Source organism: Rhinolophus sinicus, linkage group LG01 (genome assembly GCF_036562045.2).
Source record: "Rhinolophus sinicus isolate RSC01 linkage group LG01, ASM3656204v1, whole genome shotgun sequence".
NCBI lineage: Eukaryota > Metazoa > Chordata > Mammalia > Chiroptera > Rhinolophidae > Rhinolophus > Rhinolophus sinicus.
Genome location: NC_133751.1, coordinates 62,290,834 through 62,313,974, shown reverse-complemented (window position 1 = coordinate 62,313,974; position 23,141 = coordinate 62,290,834). Strand labels below are relative to the sequence as shown.

The 23,141-nt window shown below is 35.8% G+C and overlaps 1 protein-coding gene across 14 annotated transcripts in view; it reads left to right on the top strand.

Annotated features, from left to right (window-relative positions):
* STXBP5L (syntaxin binding protein 5L) overlaps positions 1–22,064 on the top strand; it is a 242,728-nt gene extending 220,664 nt beyond the window's left edge. For all 14 annotated transcript variants that reach the window (XM_074331359.1, XM_074331330.1, XM_019729632.2 and 11 more), the window contains 3 exons: positions 9,023–9,134; positions 15,566–15,786; positions 16,363–22,064. In XM_074331359.1, coding sequence (XP_074187460.1) covers positions 9,023–9,134; positions 15,566–15,786; positions 16,363–16,404 — 375 coding nt within the window. In that variant the 3' untranslated portion in view covers positions 16,405–22,064. The remainder of the gene's footprint in view (positions 1–9,022; positions 9,135–15,565; positions 15,787–16,362) is intronic.
* Positions 22,065–23,141: the final 1,077 nt, after the last annotated feature.

The following is a 23,141-nucleotide window of genomic DNA, read 5'->3' as shown; positions in this document are numbered from 1 at the left end:
GAGCATTATTGCAAGAATTAAGAAAGAATTCATATAAAGCACTGAGCACAGTGCCTGCAATATAGTATATTTTTAAAATAAATAATAATAAATATTATTGTTCTTCAACAACATAGTTAATTGAGTTTTTACTATGTCTGGACTTTCCTAGGCTCTAGGAAAACAATAAAACAAGTTCCTACCTGCTAGTGTGGAGGGAGAGATTAGTAAACAGACACCACAATACTCTGTGGAAATATTATCTATATATGGCTGTGCCCGTGCTGGGGAGACATATAAGAGGGGTACCTGGATTGATGGAACAGAAGGAGGGGCTAGTTAGAAAAGGACTATGAAAAGTGAGTAGAAGTTATTCACCAGAATGGATGGCTGGGAATGGAAAAGGTAATGATATTCTTGACAGAGTCATGGCATGTGAAAGCCCAGGGGTTCAGGAAATTGCCAACAAAGTTCAGAGTTTAGAATTGGAAAGAGTGGAGGGATGATGCTGGAAAATTAGTCAAGAATAGATCTTGGAGCACTTTGTAAGCTCCTTAAAGGAACTGGCATTTATCCCAAGAACAACAGAAAGTCATTAAAAAGATTGAGTAAATTTATTTATTAAAATTAATATTCTGACAATATGACAATTGGTCTTCAAGAATCTGAAAGTAGGGAGAACAATTAGGAGGCTTTTTAAAAATAATTAAGGCCAAAGTAACAGTGGCTTGAAATATGGCAGCCAGCGATGAGAAATGGAGAAAAGTTAGCAGATTCAATAGTTATGAAGTGTAATCAGGGAAAGGAGGGCATTAATAACTATACCTGGGTTTCTGACTTGGGGAACTAAGTAGAATGGTGCTGCCATTTCCAGAGAGGAGGGATTAAGGAGGAAGAGCACAGGTCTGGTGAGTAGAGGTGAGAGGAAGTGATGAAGATAAAGTCATGCTGCAGGTTCATAGACAAACTGATATTAGGTCACAGATCTCCTGAATTTTGGTTGACGTTCCTTTCTCCATACTGATAGGAAATTTTGATCTCCTTTAGAAAGACCAGGAGAGCAAGTTAAAAATATAGATAATCAGAGCACATCTCTGTAGATTCTGATTTAGTATGTGAGGAATAAAGCTTCAGCATCTGTATTTCTGAAAGGATATTTCTCCAGTCATTTTAAAGCACACAAATATTGAGAACGATTATACCTCACCATTGAGTAGATGCCAATATTGAATCATTTAAATTTTCATGAGCCATTTTATAATTTTGTAGTTGATATAAAAATAAATCTAACCTTTCTCCACATACCGCCAAAGGCTTCCTATTTTATAAGGCACTCCATGCTCAGTTCAGGAGATCAGAAGTCTAGATTAATAGTCATTGATCAGGTAAAAATTAATCCTAGGGTAAATCTATTATCTTCCCATGCTTTCTTTTTTTTCTTCTTTTTTTTTTTAATTAAAGTTTATTGGGGTGACAATTGTTAGTAAAGTTACATAGATTTCAGGAGTACAATTCTGTAATATATTAGCTCTATATCACATTGTGTGTTCACCACCCAGAGTCAGTTCTGTTTCCATCCCCATCTATTAGACCCCATTTACCCTCTCCTAGTCCCCCCTTACCCTCTGGTAACCCCTAAACTATTGTCTATGTCTATGAGTTTTTGTTCCTCCATTTGTTTGTCTTCTTCTTTTGTTGTTTTCAGTTTTATACACCACGTATCAGTGAAATCATAAGGTTGTCTACTTTTCCTGACTTATTTCGCTTAGCATTATAATCTCAAGATCCATCCATGTTTTCACAAATGGTACTATTTCATCTTTTCTTACCACCGAATAGTATTCTATTGTGTATATATACCACAATGTCTCTATCCATTCAACTATCGAAGGACATTTTGGTTGTTTCCATGTCTTGGCCACCATAAATAAAGCTGCAGTGAACATTGGAGCACACGTCTTTATGGATAAATGTTTTCAGATTTTTGGGGTAAATACCCAGGAGAGGGATTGCTGGGCCATATGGTAATTCTATTCGTAATTTTTTGAGGAACCTCCACACTGCCTTCCATAATGGCTGCACCAGTCTGCATTCCCACCATCAGTGTATGAGGGTTCCTTTTTCTCCACAGCCTCTTGAACACTTGTTACTATTTGTCTTGTTGATGATAGCCATTCTAACTGGGATGAGGTGACATCTCATTGTGGTTTTTATTTGCATTTCCCTGCTGATTAGTGATGTTGAGCATTTTTTCATATGTCTATTTGCCATTTATATGTCCTCTTTGGAGAAATGTCTCTTCAGGTCATCTGCCCATTTTTCAATTGGGTTGTTTTTTTGTTTTGTTTTGCAATTACATTTTGTTTTTGTTTTTTAATTTATTGGGGTGACAATTGTTAGTAAAATTACATAGATTTCAAGTATACAATTCTGTATTACATCATCTATAAATCCCATTGTGTGTTCACCACCCAGAGTCAGTTCTCCTTCCATCACCATATATTTAATCCCCCTTACCCTCATCTCCCACCCCCCATCCCCCTTACCCTCATCTCCCACCCCCCATCCCCCTTACCCTCTGGTAACCACTAAACTATTGTCTGTGTCTATGAGTTTTTGTTTCTCATTTGTTTGTCTTTTGTTGTTTTTGGTTTATGTACCACATATCAGTGAAATCACGTGGTTCTCTGCTTTTTCTGTCTGACTTATTTCGCTTAGCATTATACGCTCAAGATCCATCCATGTTGTCACAAATGTTCCTGTTTCATCTTTTCTTACCACCGAATAGTATTCCGTTGTGTATATATACCACAACTTCTTTATCCATTCCTCTATTGAAGGACATTTTGGTTGTTTCCATGTCTTGGCCACCATAAACAAAGCCGCAATGAATATTGGAGCACACGTGTCTTAATGTATAAATGTTTTCAGATTTTTTGGGTAGATACCCAGGAGAGGGATTGCTGGGTCATACGGTAATTCTATTCGTAATTTTTTGAGGAACCTCCACACTGCCTTCCATAACGGCTGCACCAGTCTGCATTCCCACCATCAGTGTATGAGGGTTCCTTTTTCTCCACAGCCTCTCCAACACTTGTTACTATTTGTCTTGTTGATGATAGCCATTCTGACTGGGGTGAGGTGATATCTCATTGTGGCTTTTATTTGCATTTCTCTGATGATTAGTGATGTTGAGCATTTTTTCATATGTCTATTTGCCATTTATATGTCCTCTTTGGAAAAATGTCTTTTCAGGTCGTCTGCCCATTTTTCAATTGGGTTGTTTGTTTTTCTGTTGTTGAGTTTCATGAGCTCCTTGTATATTTTGGATATTAGCCCCTTATCAGAGTCACTGTTTGCAAAAATCTTCTCCCATTCGGTTGGTTGCCTCTTTATTTTGTTGATGGTTTCATTTGCTGTGCAGAAGCTTTTAAGTTTCATATAGTCCCATTTGTTTATTTTAGCTTTTACTTCCCTTGCCTTTGTAGTCAAATTCATAAAATGCTCTTTGAACCCAAGGTCCATAAGTTTAGTACCTATGTTTTCTTCTATGCAGTTTATTGTGTCAGGTCTTATGCTTAAGTCTTTGATCCATTTTGAATTAATTTTGGTACATGGTGACAGATAGCAGTCCAGTTTCATTCTTTTGCACGTGGCTATCCAATTCTCCCAGCACCATTTATTGAAGAGGCTGTCTTTCCTCCATTGTATGTTTTGCTTCTTTGTCAAAAATTATCTGTCCATATTTATGTGGTTTTATTTCTGGGTTCTCAATTCTATTCCATTGGTCTATGTGTCTGTTTTTCTGCCAATACCATGCTGTTTTGATTATTGTAGCCCTGTAGTACAAGCTAAAGTCAGGGAGTGTGATACCTCCAGTATTGTTCTTTTTTCTTAAGATTGCTTTGGCTATTCGGGGTCTTTTGTGGTTCCAAACAAATCTGATGATTTTTTGTTCTATTTCTTTAAAAAATGCCATTGGGATTTTGATGGGGATTGCATTAAATCTGCATATTGCTTTGGGTAGTATGGCCATTTTAACTATGTTGATTCTTCCAATCCATGAGCACGGAATGTCTTTCCATTTCTTTGTGTCTTCTTCAATTTCTTTCAAAAATGTCTTATAGTTTTCAGCATACACGTCTGTCACATCTTTGGTTAAGTTTATTCCTAGGTAGTTTATTATTTTTGCTGCAATTGCAAAAGGAATTTTTTTGTGTGTTTCTTTTTCTGAGATTTCATTGTTAGTATATAGGAATGCAATGGACTTTTGTACGTTGACTTTGTAGCCGGCAACTTTACTGTATACGTTGATTGTTTCTAATAGCTTTTTGGTGGAGTCTTTAGGGTTTTCTATGTATAACATCATGTCATGTACAAAGAGTGACAGTTTAACTTCTTCATTCCCAATTTGGACGCCTTTTATTTCTTTCTCTTGCCTGATTGCTCTGGCAAGGACTTCCAACACTTTGTTGACAAGCCAAAGTGATAGGGGACAGCCCTGTCGTGTTCCTGAACATAGAGCAAAGGGCTTCAGTTTTCACTGTTAGCTGATGGTTTGTCATATATGACCTTTATTATGTTAAGGTATTTTCCTTCTATACCTATTTTATTAAGTGTTTTAATCATAAATGGATGTTGTATCTTGTCAGATGTTTTTTCTGCATCAATTGATATAATCATATGATTTTTGTCCTTTATTTTGTTTATGTGATGTATCACATTGATGGATTTGCATACATCGAACCATCCTTGTGCTGCTGGGATGAACCCCACTTGGTCGTGATGAATAATCTTTTAAAGCATTGTTACATGCGATTTGCTAGAATTTTGTTTAGGATTTTTGCATCTATATTCATCAGAGATATTGGTCTGTAGTTTTTTTGTGTGTGTGTTATCCTTACCAGGTTTTGGAATTGGGTAATGTTGGCCTCATAAAATTAGGGAGTTAGGGAGTATTGTTTCTTCTTCAATTTTTTGGAAGAATTTGAGTTAGACAGGAATTAGATCCTCTTTGAAGGTTTGGTAGAATTCACTAGGGAAGCCATCTGGTCCCGGACTTTTGCTTTCGGGAAGGTTTCAGATGACTGATTCAATTTCCTTACTGGTGATGGGTCTATTTAGATTTTCCCGTTCTTTGTGATTCAGCCTAGGAAGGCTATATGTTTCTAAGAACTAGTCCGTTTCTTCTAGGTTATTGAATTTGGTGGCATATAGTCCGTCACAGTATTCTTGGATGATCCTTTGTATTTCTGTGGCCTGCGTGATAACTTCCCCTCTTTCATTTCTGATTTTGTTTATTAGTGTCTTTTCTCTTTTTATCTTAGTGAATCTAGCCAAGGGTTTGTCAATTTTATTAATCTTGTCAAAGAACCAGCTCTTTGTCACATTAATTTTTTCTGTTGTCTCTTTGTTCTCTATTTCATTTAGTTCTGCTCTGATTTTTATTATTTCCTTTCTTCTGCTGACCTTGGGTTTCATTTGTTCTTCTTTTTCTAGTTCTTTAAGGTGTAATGTGAGGTTATTTATCTAGGATTTTTCTTGTTTGTTGAGATAAGCCTTAATGATATAAATTTCCCTCTTAAAACTGCTTTTGCTGCATTCCAAAAATTTTAGTAGGATGTAGTTTCCTTCTCATTTGTTTCTATATGTCCTTTCATCTCTCCTCTTATTTCTTCTTAGACCTGGTTGTTCTTTAAAAGTATGTTGTTTAATCTCCACATATTTGTGTTTTTCCTGCTTTCTTTTTGCAGTTGATATCGAATTTCAAAGCCTTGTGATCATAGAATATGCTTGGTATGATGTCAATCTTAAATTTCCTGAGGCTAGTTTTATATCCCAATATATGGTCTATCCTTGAGAATGTTCCATGTACACTAGAAAAAAATATATAGTCTGATGTTCTAGGATGAAGTGCTCTATAAATGTCAATTATGTCCATTTCATCTAATGTGTCATTTAGGGCTGCTATTTCGTTATTTATTTTCTGTTTGGATGATCTATCCATAGCTGTCAATGATGTATTTACGTCCCCTACTATAATTGTGATTTGGTCAATTTCTCCCTTTAGTTCTGTTAGTAGTTGCTTGGTATATTTCAGTGCTGCCTGATGGGGGCATAAATATTGATGACTGTTATGTCTTCTTGTTGTATAGTCCCCTTTATCATTTTGAAATGTCCACCTTTGTCTCTTGTTACCTTTTTTATCCTGAAGTCTGTTTCATCTGATATCAGTATGGCTATACCTGATTTTCTCTGGGTACCTTTTGCTTGGAGTGTCAATTTCTACCCTTTCACTTTGAGTCTATGTTTGTCCTTGTAGCTGAGATGTGTCTCTTGGAGGCCACATATGGTTGGGTTTAGTTTTTTGATCCAATCTGCTACTCTGTGCCTTTTTATTGGTGAGTTCAGTTTATTTACATTTAGGGTGATTATTGTATGTGAGGATTTCCTATCATTCTATCTTTCTGTTTCTGGTAAGACTGTGTCTCCATTGTTTCTTTGCCTTTTTGTGGTTGTCTATTATTTCGGTGTGGTGGTATTCTATGATTTTCCCCTCTGTTTCTCTTTTATTACATTGTATATTTCAGTTCTGGATTTTTTTTTTTTTTGAGTGGTTACCATTAAGTTTATGTAAAAGAAAGTTTCATATTTAGAGTATTCCATTTTCTTCAGCATACTTTCTCCATTCCCGTATTTTAGTTCAGGCCTTTACTCTCCCCTCTTTTATGTTTTGGTTGTCACAAATTATCTCTATTTATGCTGGTTGAATAGGCTCCTTCGGTATTTCTTGTAGTGCAAGTCATGTGTTAGAAAATTCCCTCAGCATCTGTATGTCTGGAAAGGTCTTTATTCCTCCTTCATATCTAAAGGATATCTTTGCTGGATCTATTATTCTTGGCTCATAATTCTTTCTTTCATTAGTTTGAATATTTGGTTCCATTCCCTGCTGGCTTATAGAGTTTCTGCTGAAAAATCTGATGATAATCTAATGGGCTTTCCTTTATAGGTTACCGTCTTCTTTTCCCTGGCTGCCTTGCGGATTCTTTCTTTGTCTAATTTTTGACAGCTTCAATACAATGTGCCTTGGAGAAGGACTGTTGGAGTTGAGATAATTAGGTGTTCTATTTGCTTCTTGGATTCAAGGGTCCAGTTCTTTCCACAAGTTTGGGAAGTTCTCATCGACTATTTGTTTGAAGATACTCTCTGTTCCCTTCTCTCTTCTCCTTTTGGTATGCCCATTATTCTTATATTGCTCTTTCTGATGGAGTTAGAAAGTTTTTGTAGAATTCTTTTATTTTTTTAAGTCTCAAGTCTCTTTCTTCTTCCATTCATGTCATTTCTAGATTTCTATCTTCAATGTCACTGATTCTTTCCTCCATCTGGTCAACTCTACTACCTAAGCTGGCTATTTCATTCTTAATTTCTTCTATTGAGTTCTTAATCTCCAGAAATTCTATTTGGTTCTTTTTTCAAATTTCAATCTCTTTGGTAAAATGTTCATTTTGTTCTTTGATTGTGTTTCTGAGTTCATTAAACTGCCTGTCTATGTTTTCTTGCATCTCATTGAGTTTTTTTAAGAGCTGCAATCTTGGACTCTCTGTCATTTAAGTCACATATTTCCATGTCTTTAAGTTCATTTTATGGAGACTTTTCATTTTCTTCCTGAGCCTTCTTATTACCTTGGTTATTCATGGCAATTAATGATTTATTATTTCTCTTCCTAGACATCTACAGGAGTGGATTCTGCAACAGGTTGATAGGAAGAGGTCTTTCTTTTGTTTTCTAGTAGGTGTTGTTAGAATGTTTTATTTTCTCTCCAACTGCAGCCTTTTATTCTCTCTCACACTGTAGTGTTATATTTTCTCTGCACTATTCCGGCTTCTCATACAATGGGGGGATTCTCTGGAAAGTGGGCTTCTCCTCTGTGAGCAGGTCACCTGGCTCATAGGGCGCTGCCTATGTGGGATGATGTGGAGAGCTTCTGAAGTTCCAAAGCTCTTCCTGCACCAGATTCAGAGCCCGTATGTTTCAGCAGTTCTGTTTAGTCCTGCAGGGATCCACCCAGATAGGTGGGGACAGGGGCTGGGTGGGTTGTGAGAGGTGGCCCAGAGCAATGGTGATGACCACCACCACAGCCAGTCCTGATTCCACAGCTCCCTCCCCTTTGCCAGAACAAGTTGGTCTGTGAGTCTGTGTCTGTGGACCACAGTTCTCATAATTGCAAATATTCTTTTCTTTTGATCTGACACTGCTACTGTTCCGCTTCTAACACTGAGCATGTGGGGGTGATGCGAGCTCTGGGAGGGTAGGGAGGGGGCGGCTAGTTTCAGTGCCCAAGGCTTCCCTTCTCTGCTCAGCAGTGAGGGCTTAAACCACTGTTTTCAGCCTTCTTCCCTCAGTCTTTGCTCCAAGGTCTCTGCCCTGAGCGTTGGGTTCAGCCGTGTTATATGCTGTCCCCTTAGTCCTGTGGGCCATAAGCAGAGCCCTAGCAGTCCGAGTTCTTCCCTCTCCCACAGCTGCGGTAGTTCCAGGATGCAGCAAACTCAGAGCACTGAGCTAGGTCTGCGTCCTGCACCTGCACTGCCACATGTCACTTCTCCCTTCCCTCCTTCCCTGCTCATGTAATTTGCCTACCTTTACTTGATTTCAGTAGTGTGCCTCTTAGTCTTGCCTGTCTGCTGCTCAGGGAGTGCTTTGTGGCGTTGTAGTTGTTCAATTTGTTGTAAATTCCAGGGAAGATTTCAAGAGGCTCACCTCATGCTGCCATTTTTATGATGTTATCTTGCTGTGCTTTCTAATTGTAAAGGGGAGAAGAGGGTATAAAAATGAAAATTTCAGAATGTCGGTTGCTGGAAAAGGGAAGGAAAAGGAGGTGGAGAATGAAATGCCAGAGATAGAACTGGGATCAAAGCAACAATCACGATGAAAATATGGAAAACAGACTGTTTTTTCATAATGTACTCTCACAAACTGTGTTATCGTTTGATCTATTAGTTTGTTTTTAGTTACTCTAATGCTTTTTTCTTTGAATTTGATACAGGACATGTTGGGGGATTTGTTTACTCCCATAGAGACTCCAGAAGCTCAAAACAGAGGGTTTCTAAAGGGACTGTTTGGTGGAAGTGGACAAACATTTGACAGAGAAGAACTCTGTAAGTAAACTTCTAGTTATAAAACTGTATCACCAAATAGAAGATGTGTGTGTGCGTGTGTGTGTGAGAGAGAGAGAAAGTGTGTGTGTGTGTGTGTGTGTGTGTGTGTGTGTACTTAGCGTAATATGTGATTTCAAATTCTGGAGTAGATTATTTTGCTTCAGTACCATGAAAATTATTTCTGTTTATTAAACATGAAAAAATTGATCACCTCATATTAAGAAATAATTCAACAAAAACAATACATGAAATTAATACAAATAATGAGTAAGCTAATAAATGTGTCATTTGCAAATAGATCATACCTGCAAGACAGGGTGAATATACTTGATTACTAAAGTCTGGAAAAAAATGTTTTTAAATCTGCCTACCTTTAACCACTGCTGGGAAACAGATTCTTTATTCAGAATACAAGGTTTAGCAATGCTACAGAATAAATTATTTTTAAAATCTACCAGTGATACTCTAACAATAGTCAAAAATCAGTAGAAAGATACTAGGGAACATTTTCAAAAAGAAGTTAAGAATATATTTTCCTTGTACACTATTAGTGGGATTATAAATTGGTGCAGCCACTATGGAAAACAGTATGGAGGTTCCTTTAAAAATTGAAAACAAAGCTGCCATATGATCCAGCAAGTCCACTTCTAAGTATTTATCCAAAGAAAACAAAAACATTATTTCAAAAACATAAGCACCCCTGTGTTCATTGCAGCTTTATTTACAGTAGCCAAGATATGGAATCATCCTTAATGTTAATTGATAGATGAATGGGTAAAGAAGATGTGATATCTAGATATATAGATATATATAGATATGTATATATCACAATATATGTATATTATATATATATAATATGTATAATATATATCTAATATGTATTATATATAAATATATATATCATTTCTGCTTATTAAACAGGAATAAAATTTATCATTTTACATATATATATAATGGAATATTGCTCAACAATAAAAAAGAATGAAATCTTGCCATTTGCAACAACTTGGTTGGAACTAGAGGGTGTTATGTGAAGTGCAATAAGTCAGACAGAGAAAGACAAATACTATATAATCTCACTTTTTATGTGGAATCTTAAAAAAAAACAAAAAATGAACAAACGAAAACAGACCCGTAGATACAGAGAGCAAGCTAATGGTTGCCAAAGAGGAGGGGTTGAGTAAAAAAAAAAGATAAAAAGGGTACGTTTTTCCAGAATATTTCATCATCATTTGGTCTTGCAGATCAAAGCTCTTTTCTCTTGAACTTTTAACTATGCAAAAGATCTAGGTAATTCCATACAATACAATATTAATCAGCCATTAAAAGGAATGAATTTGATACATGGTACAACACAGATGAACCTTGAAATATCATGCTAAGTTAAAGAAGGAAGATTAAAAAAAAGGCCACAAATTGTATAATTCCTTTTATATAAAATATCCAGAATTAGCAAATCCATAGAGACAGAAAGTAGAGTAGTAGTTGCCAGGAACTGGGGCAATAAGGGATTGGGGAGTGACTACTAATGGGTACAGAGTTTCTTTATGGGGTAATGAAAATGTTCTAAAATTAGATAGTGATGATAGTTGCACAACTCTGTGAACACACTAAAAATCACTGACTTGAACACTTTAAAATGGTGAATTTTATGGTATGTGAATTATATCCTAATAAGGCTCTTTAAAAAAAAAAAAAAAGATCTAGATTCCATTCCTAATAAAACATCTTTGGGAATGCTCACTATATTTTTTACCAAGACAGCTGTTTTTCAATTTTAAAAAAAAGTACTTCATTAAAATTAAATGAAACATAGTTAAAAGATTTGGGGAAATTTTTAGTCTGTTATAAAGTAACCAAATTTTAACATATGTATATTAATGACCATCATGCATATACCTCATTCTCTGATATTTACACACACACACACACACACACACACACACACACATGCGTAAAAAATAATGACAAAAACATAAACGTACAGAGAATAAGTAAAAATGCTAGCGATTTTAAAACGTGTTTGAACTTAAGTGACCATCAACTCTAAATACACTGCTTGGTATATATGAAGCACATGGTAACCACAAGCCAAAAATCTATGAGACATGCAAGAAATAAAGAGAAAGGAATCCAAACAAAACACTATAGAAAGTCATAATGTACAAGAGAGCAAGGAAAGAAGAAAGGAACTAAGAAGAACTACAAGAACAATCAGAAAACAATTAATAAAATGACAATAACTATATACCTATCAATAATTACTTTCAATGTAAATGGACTTAACACTCTAATCAAAACACAACGGGTAGTTGAATGGATAAAAAAAAGATCTGTACATATGCTGCCTACAAGAGACACATTTCAGATTGAAAGACACACACAGACTGAAAGTAAAGGGATGAAAAAAAAGATATTTCATGCAAATAGAAATGAAAAAAGAAGATGGGGTAATAATACTTATATCAGACAAAATAGACTTTAAATCAAAGCCTGTAACAAAAGACAAAGAAGGCATTTCATAATGATAAAGGGATCAATTCAACAACAGGATATAACTCTTGTAAACATCTACGCACCCAATATAGGAACACTTAAATATATAAAGCCAATATTGACAGCATAAAGGGAGAGATCAACAGTAAGACAATAATAGTAGGAGACTTTAACACCCCATTGATATCAATGGATAGATCATCCAGACATAAAATCAACAAGGAAACAGTGGTCTTAAATGACATGTTAGACTAGATGGATTTAATTGATATATTGAAGCGTTTCACCCAAAGGCAGCAGAATATACATTCTTTTCAAGTGCTTATAGAAATATTTCCAGGACAAATCACATACAGAGCACAAAACAAGTTGAAATACAATTTTAGAAGACTGAAATCATATCAAGCATCTTCTCTGATCACAGACCCCAAACCTATGGGACACAGCCAAAGCAGTTCTAAGGGGGAAATTCATGCAATACAGGCCTACCTTAAGAAACAAAAACAAAATATCAAATAAACAACTAACCCTTGGACCTAAAGTAACTAGAAGAACAAACAAAGCCCAAAGTGAGTATAAGGAAGGAAATAATAAAGAGCAGAGCAGAAATAAATGAAATAGAGTCTATAAAACAAAATACCAACAAAACCAAGAGCTGCTTCTTTGAAGAGATAAACAAAATTGACAGACCTTTAGCGAGACTAATCAAGAAAAGAATACAGAGGGCACAAATAAGTAAAGTCAGAAATGAAAGAGAAGTGACAACCAACACTACAGAAATACAAAAGATTATTATAATTATACAAACAATTATATGCCAACAAATTGAAAGAAATGGACAAATTCCTAGAAACATACTATCTCCCAAGACTGAATCAAGAAGAAACAGAAAATCTAAACAGACCAATAACTACTAATTGAACCAGTAATCAAAAAACTTCCAACAGCAACAAAAAAGTCTTGAACCAGATGGCTTCAAAGGCAAATTTTATCATGTATTCAAAGAAAAATTGATACCTATGCTTCTCAAACTATTCCCAAAAATTGAAGAGGGAAGGCTCCCAATCTCATTTTATAAGGCCAGCATTACCCTAATACCAAAATTAGACAAAGACATTACAAAAAAAAATTTTAGGCCAGTATCCCTGATGAACATAGATGCAAAAATCCTCAACACAATATTAGCAAGCCAAATTCAGCAGTACATTAAAAAGATATACATTATGATCAAGTGAGATTTATTCCCATACATTATGATCAAGTGAGATTTATTCCCAAATTTGGATATTGAACCCAAAGTTGGTTCAATATCCACAAATCAATTAACAGTATACACTACAGAAACAAAATGAAGATTAAAAACCATATGATCACATTGATTAAAGCAGAAAAAGCATTTGACAAAATCCAACATCCATTTATGATAAAATTCTCAACATAATCAAGGTTATATATGACAAACCCACAGTTGACATCATACTTAATGGTGAAAAGCAGAAAGTTATTCCTCTCAGATAAGACATAAGACAGGGATGTCCACTTTCACCACTTACATTCAACATAGTTTTGGAAGTCCTAGCCACAGCAATTAGACAAGGAAAAGAAATAAAAGGCATCCAAATTGAAAAGGAAGAAGTACAACTGTCACTATTTGCAGATTACTTGATACTATATAGAGAGAACTCTAAAGTTCCACCAAAAGCAATTCAAATAAATGAATTCCGTAAAGTATCAGGATACAAAATTTATATTCAGAAATAGGTTGCATTTTTATACAGCACTAATGAACTATCAGAGAAATTAAGAAAACAATCCCATTTATAATTGCATCAAGAAAAAATAAAATACCTTGGAATAAATTTAACCAAGGAGTTAAAAGACCTATACTCAGAAAACTACAGACATTGGAGGAAGAAATTGAACATACAAATAAATGGAAGTATATACTGTGCTCATGGATAGAAGAATTAACTCTGTTAAAATGCCGATACTACACAAAGCAATCTATAGATTCAATGCAATCTCTATCAAAATACCAAAGGCATTTTTCACAGAACCAGAATAAATAATCCTAAAATTTAGATGGAACAACAAAAGACCCCAAATAACCAAAGCAATCTTGAGAATGAAGAACAAAGTTAGATATCAAACTATACTACAAGGCTATAGTAATCAAAATGGCATAGTGCTGGCATAAAAACAGACATATGATAAATGGAGCAGAATAGAGAGCCTAGAAATAAACCCATTCCTACATCGTCAAATAATCTATGATAAAGAAGGCAAGAATATACAATGGGATAAAATGGCAGTCTCTTCAATAAATAGTGCTGTAAAAACTAGACAGATACATGCAAATAAAATGAAACTCAACCAGTTTCTTAAACAATATACAAAAATAAACTCAAAATGGGTTAAAGATCAAATGTAAGACCCCAAATCATAAAACACCTGAAGAAAACATAGGCAGTAAACTCTTTGATATTGCTCTCAGCAGTATTTTTTTGGATATGTCTCCCCAGACAAGGGAAACAAAAGACAAAATAAACAAATGGGACTACATCAAATTAAAACGTTTTGCACAGTGAAGGAAACCATCAACAAAATGAAAAGACAGCCTGCTGAATGGGAGAAGATATTTGCCAATGACACATCTAATAAGAGGTTAATATCCAAAATATATAAATAACTCATACAACTTAACACCAAAAAAACAACCCAAACTATCTGATTAAAAAATGGGCAGAGGATCTGAATAGACATTTCTCCAAAGAGGACATACAGATGGCCAATAGACATATGAAAAGATGCTCAACGTCTCTAATCATCAAGGAAATGCAAATTAAAACCACAATGAGATAGCAACTCACACCTGTCAGAATGGTTATCCTCAATAAATAAATCATCAAAGAATAAGTGTTGACGAAGATGTGGAGAAAAGGGAACCCTTGTACATTATTGGTGGGACTGCAAATTGGTGCAGTCACTATGGAAAACAGTATGGAGATTCCTTTAAAAATTAAAAATAAAACTACCTTATGATCCAGCAATTCCATTTTGAAGAAATCCAAAACACTAATTTGAAAAGACATATGTGTTCTTATGTTCATTGCAGCATTATTTGCAATAGCCAAAAAATGGAAGCCACCTAGGTGTCCATCGATAGAAGATTGGTTAAAGATGTGGTACATATATACAATGGAATATGACTTGGCTGTAAAAAAGAATGAAAATCTTACCATTTGTGACAACATGGATGGACCTAGAGAGTATTATGCTAAATGAAATAATTCACACAGAGAAAAACAAATACCATATGATCTCACTTATATGTGGAGTCTAAAGAAAAAAATAAATGAACAGACAAAACAGAAACTTATAGATAACAAAGAACAAACTGATGGTTCCTGAGGGGTTGAGGGGATGGGTAAAAAAGGTGAAAGGGCTTAAGTACAAATTAACAATTATCAAAATAGTCACAGGGATGTAAAGTATAGCGTAGGGAATATATTGAATAGCATTGTAATAACTATGTATGGTGTCAGATGGGCATTAGACTTATCAGGGTGATTACTCCCTGATAAGACATATAAATGTCTAACCACTATATTGTACACATGAAACTAATATAATATTGTATGTCAACTGTAATTTTAAAAAATAACTAAAAATGTAATTAGTCCATATTATATGGAATCTACACACACACGAAAAGGCATATGGTAACAATATCTCTCACAGTTTCTTTTGTAGGCATTTTTCTTGGGTAAGTGTTAACTTGTCCAAATACATATGTATGATAGGATCAAATATGTCCGTCTCATACTGGAGAATGATGACAGTAAAATTTAACATGAGTAATTTGGTGATAAACTTAACTGTAACTATTTGAATTCCTGACAAATGTTTTAAATTGCTATGGCTTGAATTTACAGTTGGGGAAGCTTCCGCAGGAAAAGCATCCCGCAGCCTTGCACAACACATTCCTGGGCCAGGTGGTATAGAAGGGATGAAGGGCGCTGCAGGAGGGGTGATGGGAGAGCTGACTCGGGCACGGATCGCACTTGACGAGAGAGGACAGAGGTTAGGAGAGCTGGAAGAGAAAACTGCAGGCATGATGACCAGTGCAGAAGCATTTTCCAAACATGCACATGAGGTAAGCTGCCCAAGTAACTATAGGCGCCGTCATCCAGTAATAACCTTAAACATTTAGGTCCTGCACAAGAAAGCTTAAACATAGATGCCACTGTCACTCATCCTGTGTGTACCCTGGATCTCATTATGTATAAGTATTATATTTCCCCCAGCATTTGGGAGAAAAACATTTTTGAAAAAATACACAATATATTGATACTTCTTTATCTTAGGGGATAACTTAAAATAAAATTGCCCATTAATTCTGATACATTGGGTGTATATTGGGCACCATCTGCTGAAATAGTGTTTAAGGACCATTACATTACATGATCCCCCAAGAAGGTGTGAGGGGCAGTAGAGGCTGGAATCCACACATTCCTTTTTCTCTCAATCATTACAAATCTTTCCTGTCAGCTGAGTCCTTATAGCTTGATTTGTGTGGTTTTTTTTTCATATGCACCTTTTTATAAAATAAAGGAAGTTTTATAAGGTTTGAGATTCACTTAGATATTCATGATTCACTCAATGTAAGCTTGCTTTGATTGGCACTTTTAAATGTTTTTTTAACATCTTATGGTGACTTTTTTCTTTGCAGTTAATGCTGAAATATAAGGATAAGAAATGGTACCAATTCTGAACCTCTAAAGAAGCTGTGACTGCTTTGAGAAACCATTATTCAGGGAAACCAAATTTATTCCCAGCATCACTATTCAACTGCTAGAAGCCAGTTTCTTCTACAAAAAATGTTCCATTACAGTCCATCTGAAGTGATCATAAGAGAGACTTATCAGAGACACTGTACAACCGAAAGGCTGGAACCCTGGTTAAAATCCCAAGGTATGGCTGAATTTGCCTTTTCCCACGTGGAATGGAGCTACCATCTTGGCATGTCATTTGCTAAGGAATTTACATTTAGGAACTACGAGGAGTCCTCCTGATGTGAAAAAATCCTGTACAAACAAAAGCATTAATGCACTTAATGAAAAAAACAATCTTTGCATGATAAATTAACATCTTAAGAGGAAAAGAAACAAAAGCATGTTGTGACAGAAGAAAAAAAGATTAATGGTAAAGTATTTTTATAAATTGGGCCACACCTGACAATTCAAAAAATCTGCATTAGAAGTTATCAGTGCATTTCAAGTACATTTCCATACCCAACTGAAAAGGAAAAGAAAACAAAACCAAAGTTTTTGGCTCATCTCTAACTTTCATTATACTAAAACATTATTGATTTCTTATGGCAAGAGTCTGACTAATATTCCTCTCCATTATATTTTAGATCATTCACAGTTCTCAGTCATAATCAAGTATTGCCAGTATAATAAATTATTCCTAACACAATTATTTCCATTTCTATCACCGTCAGAACAAGTTGCTATTTTTAGTCACAAACCTTGCAAGGTGGGTCACCTCAAAGCATTTTTTCAGCCTGGTTTGTTCTCTGCAGGGGAGTTAACGATAGGTTCGGGGAAACAAGACTATAGAACAACGCCGTTAGCTTTGAGAACTGATTTCACACACGCTGGTCTCAGTTTCTGAAGTGATATATTTTTAATGCTTCATTCGTATCCTTGTCTGCCAATTACACAGTATATTACTGTTCAAACCCAGTGGGGTCTTCAATCCAAAGGTGCTCTTGCAGCCTGACACGCACAGACCAAACTGGTCATTCTCTTTAACCACGATTCAGTAAAACCTCAGTAAATGTTTCGAGAAAGGGATTCTGATTTATTACATTTCTGATTAACAAGGGCTTTCATTAGAAATACTTTTGGTTCTGTACTTACTCTTGAAAACCTTTATAAAATATAGTGGTGTTTTTGCTGTCTTGGCCTCAGTCACCATCATGGACAATAGAAATACAGAGATTTTAATGATACGCAATCAATAATTTTGTCACTCAGGCTAAATAATATAAACCATAGGATTATGCCAATAGATACCAAACACCTATTCCTTATGAAAAACTCTTTTAAAATGGAATAAAGAATATCCTTAACATGATCATGCTAAAAAGGTATCTATCAGAGGACTGCTAAAGGCAAAACAAAACAAAGACACCTGTTATCATTATTTAACATGAATCTAGAAGTCAAAAGTCATACAAATGAATATATGCAGATTCTAGGACCCATCCTGTAATATGTTGTTCCTTCAAAAAGAACATATTTTTTAAAATTAATGGATTTGGCTTATTGAATTTTGATTAATCAAGATCTTACTAGATCTACATTTGTGTTTTTTTAAGAAATCACTATTTTCCTGAAGTTCAAGTTATTTTCACAGCCAAAGATAGTATTTCTTGGGTTTTTTTAGATTTTTTTTAAGTGAATTTGATTGAAGTGGTACTTTATTTAAATGTTTTTAGTAATTTTGAGAAGAGCAAAGATGATTGAGTCAGTAAATGTATACCAGGATAGCATTTCTTAGAGTCCTTGAATTCTCCTTATTTCTCATAAAAGCCTCTCCACAAATCTCTCCAGACTCCTGTGAACAGCCTTAAAGAACAGAACCTGACTTGGAAATACAAACACGATACATAAAATTATATAGTAAATGTAGTAAAGAAACTTGAGACCAGGATTTGGAAAGCCTTGGTGGTCAAATTGCAGTTCACTATTTATTTGTACCATCAATTTCAAGGACCCAGTTTTCTGATTTTCTGAACAGATACTTTGTCATTTCTATATTTTAAAAAAAAACAAAAACCTAAAATATTAGTTTATTTTAGCAACAATGAAATTCAGTCCAAAATGGCTTTAAGTTCAAGAAATATCTCTGAAGTCCCTAATAAGATTTGATTTAATTTGTCCTACATCAGGGTTTGTCAACAGTGGCACTACTAGCAGAACATTCTATGTTATGGGGACTGTCCTTTGCACCACAGGAGGCTCAGCAACATCCCTGGCCTCTGCCCCACGGGCTGCCAGTAGTAACCCCCAAGTAATGACAATCAAAACTGCCTCCAGCCGTTGCCAAAATTGCTCCCAATTGAGAGTCACTGTTCTACATCATTTAAGGACAGATTGAGTGTGAATATGTAATATAAGTCTTATATGAAATTAAGCATAATAATTGCACAGTGTCATAACAAGATAAATTATCCCAAAATTACATGTACGCTTCATATGCAATACAATACTGTTTTGGAGAAAGCTTCTATGGATCAGTAAAAATTAACACGGAATATTTTAAAGCATACAGAGAAAATACCAAAAAGGACACTATAGCATTTCACAGTAGAAGTGCTTAAAACTCTAATGAATAGATCAAAGGTTTATAATTAGCACAGCAATTGGAAGTAAATAGGTGCTTCTGAAATGCTTGAAAAGAATAGGTTCTTTTTAAATGTGTCTTTCAATATTGTTTTTATAAACCCTTTCTTAATGCAAGGATAACTTTATCCCACAAACTCCTGATTAGTGGAATACAAATTAATGAGGTTTTACTGTATCAAAATTATTTTTATAATCCGAAGAGATAGCAATAACAAGAATGTAATGTGCATGTGACTTTTCTCTTTGAACAGTTTTGTTCTGTTGCACTCACCTTAGCGCGTGCGCGCACACACACCACACACACCACACACACACACCACAACCACCACAACCACCATCTTATCATCATCCCTGGCAAATGAGTACTATTAGTCCATGTAATTCTTTTCATCTCTCCTCTGTACTATTTAAATACCTTGCCTCTAAGAACATAAGAAAAATACTTCCAGTTACTTGGACAATGATAGAGAAAATGACTGAGCCTTAGTTGTCATTAAAATTACATTATACCTGCTAGAGTGGCATCAGAAGTCTTGAAAACCAGTCTCTACAAGTTGACTTTATCTCTCTGTGACTCCCTCAAGAGCTAACCCCTTCTTAATGTCCCAGGAGAAAATGGACCTTTGCATTCTATTCATCAATGAGAAGCTAGAAGTGTTTGTTTTTCTGGTTCTAGTAATAAGCAATAATCCCTATCATGAAATCATCTATTAACCTCAGCATTTGGAAGGAAGGATGACTGATTTATCATTTATTTTAATCCCCTACAAAAGCAGTAGTACTGATTTTGCTTCCTTCACTTCACTGAGACCCTGACTTAGAGCCCCAGTCATCATTAGGGCTGTTGTCTAATTTCGGAAGGACAGTAACAGAACTCAGTGAGATGCTGTCTGAGAATTCAGTCGTAAAGACAATTTTTCAAACCTTTTATATAGCCTTTGAATGATTCTCAAGTTAATAAATCAGAATCCAGGTCTCTATTCTTCAAAGATCCTGAGGGATTGCAAAGGAACAAGTTTACTATTGGAGTCCTTTTATGTGACCCATGTGTCCAGTTTTAAAGGTAACATTTGTCTGCTCTCTGCATTAAGGGAGGACCATGGCTTTGAAAAAGAGGAAAAAGCAGATATGCCCTAGGTTGACTGAATATTACGATTAGCTCTTTGAGCTATATGGTGGTAAAATGTTTGGCAAAAGGGAAAATGAAGAGGGTCTAGAAAAGTAAACTAAAAATCCTCTCCTTGGTTTAGGATCATTGCGACAACCCGGGAGTAAATCTCTGTGATTACAGCCTGCTCCTGTGGGAAGACATTATAACTTGACCACTTTTGCTGAGAGAGAGCAATGCCGAAAGGAGTCAGACATTCCTGTCAGGGCTTGCTCTTTGCCTCAGGAGAAACGCGGTAGCCAGCACAGCTCCTTCACGTCTGTCCATCGTAGTCCCAAACTCGTTTTGACTAGGTACTGTTTCACATACACACTGGCCAGCGGGCCATACATACCTGCCAGTAAGTCATGTATTTGGATGGCATCATTCCAGGGAGCATGGTTGTCATGCAGCAGGTTTAGTGTATATATTTGCAGACAATATAGCCCTGAGAGGATGAAATGCAGAATAGATAAGTTCTGAGTTGGGAAAGGAAGAGGACGTGCCAATTTGAGGCAAGAGCTTTGGGGTGGGAGGGACACAGGAGCCAGAGGAAAGAGGAAGAGGCTTTGATGAGGAACCAGAGGTGCAGAAGTTTGCCTTTGTATCAGGTTGGTGCAAAACTAATTGCGGTTTAAAAGGTTAAAAAATTGCAAAAACCTCAATTACTTTTGCACCAACCTAATAAATTTATGTAGGGAAGTGATTCTCAACCTTGGTTGTTCATAAGAATCACCTAAGGAGCTTTTAAAATTCCTAATTCAAATCTCTCAGAGTGGGAAACAAACATCAATATTTTTGAATGCCCCAAGGTAGTTCGAAGTCCAGCCAAGCTTGATAACCACTGCTTTATGGCCAACTAAGGAAGACACGTTTATCTACCTTGGCTTGTGCCCAAGCCCCGCTTCTGAGGAGTCAGGGAAGGCAAAGATGGAGGAGATACAGTGGTGGCTGGATGATATTTATTCTGTGTCACAACCAAAACAAATGTTCTGTGTAAATTGATGACCAAACAGTGCCCCATTGACCCTTAGTAACTCTGTCTTTGTGATTTTCTCCTATGCGACTCGGCCATTAATTATTCCAAGTCAAACATCTAGGTTTTAATTATCTAATACATGTGACATTACAAAACACCAGAACTATAAGAACTTCAACAGCATGTAAAACTAAGTGGAAAACTAATTCTCAATAGCTGGATAGTGGAAATACTCAAAACAATCATTTACTAAATCAGATCCAAATGTAGTATTCATTCTTCGTTTGGAGGAGACATGGGAACCAGGTACCTGTTCTGGTATAGGTATATTTTACTGGACTTGGTCTTAGCAAGAAGGGAGAACACCTCTTCCTTTTCGATTGTTGTCTTAGCTCCCAGGGCCACTTGGATTCATTTTCTTAGTAACTACACATGTGTTTAAGGGGAGAAGAATGGCTGTAATTCACTATCTGGCCTCCAGTGCCCGGAAAGAGTGCTCTCACTATCAAAACAGGAGCGTCTGCCTATCTAAGGCAATAATACTCCATGAGAAAACTCAAGCGGGTTCTCTCTCGTACTGCTCCCCTCTAGTACTGGCCCACCCTTCTCAACTGCAAAGCCAGAAAATAAAGTAGATGGTGGTGAAGGACAAGTGTACACAGGATCAAAATCTCTAATAACCTATAATTTTTAGTACTTAATTATGTGATGTTTTATTCTAGGAAATAAGAAACAATGATATCATTGATGTATCTTTCTTTCATCTTCAGAATTTTTGCATCTTTTCAGAAAATGACAAATTACTATTTTTCTGTTGCACTCAGCAATTGTGACTATACTTAAAATTCTTGTAGTCTGTAGAGATATCAATAAAATTGTATATGTTTGTACATAGATGCTCTCTTATGTTATGATGTCATGCACTACTAAGATTTTTGCCGAGATTAAATATGGACAGAGGTAAGACCCTCATTTGCAACAGTGTGAACCATGGTTTTACAAAGTATAACTGTTTTTAAAAGGCAGGGAGGTGGGTGGGGGAGCAGTGTATATAATAAATATTGGAACTGAAAAACAGAAAGGAAAAAAAACTAAACACATTTCCCAAACTCCAAAAGGGTAGAAATAGCCATTCAAAATTTCCATCAAATTGGGGAGATGTGTAACTTTTTATTGTTAGACTTTACAATTTTTGAGGATGTTGACTGATTTCACCTTTGGTGAAGTACAAGTTAAAACTAAGTTTGGTGAGAGAGCAGCATAAGAAATTGAGGCTAAATAAGATGTATTTACAAACAACATCCATACCTTACTTCCTCACTTCTTTAAAGCTCAGGCGTTAATTTCCATACAGGCAAAAAATAAGCTATTATGGGCTTATACTCCCACCTAGTGGTTGTAATGCACACTCATTAACCCAATACCTGTAAAAGTCCTCAGAAAGAGTGCACTCTCCTGCTCCTCTGGCTTTTGTCTGCAGTTAATTACTCATCAGGCACTTTTCTTTATAATTAGCTACGCTGTGGCCTTAGCCAACTAATAATATTCTTCCAAATGCTCATTATCTCAGCAAAAATTTCCCACCACCACGATTCACCTCCTACTATTGGTTCTATATAAAAATAAAAATAAAAACAACCAACCAACCCCAGGCTAAAAAATGTTTTTGGATTAAAAGTACAAATATAAAGATAGACGCTATAAAATCCAAATGCCCAGGATTCTCTTCAAAACCTTTCTCAAAAGGATCCATTTACCTCCTTACCTTTGAATTACAATCACTCACGCTTCACATCTGCATTCAGTATTTGGGGCAGGGCCCAGTGGTCCTGGCTTGTAACTCAGCCTCCTCCAGGCGATGGCTCTCTTCTGCATTCTTTATCATGCTCTGGCCCATAGGTTAGACTGTTCAGTGTCTTGATGTCACTGTTTCATATTGAGATTTTTTTCTTTTAATGTGGTTAAAT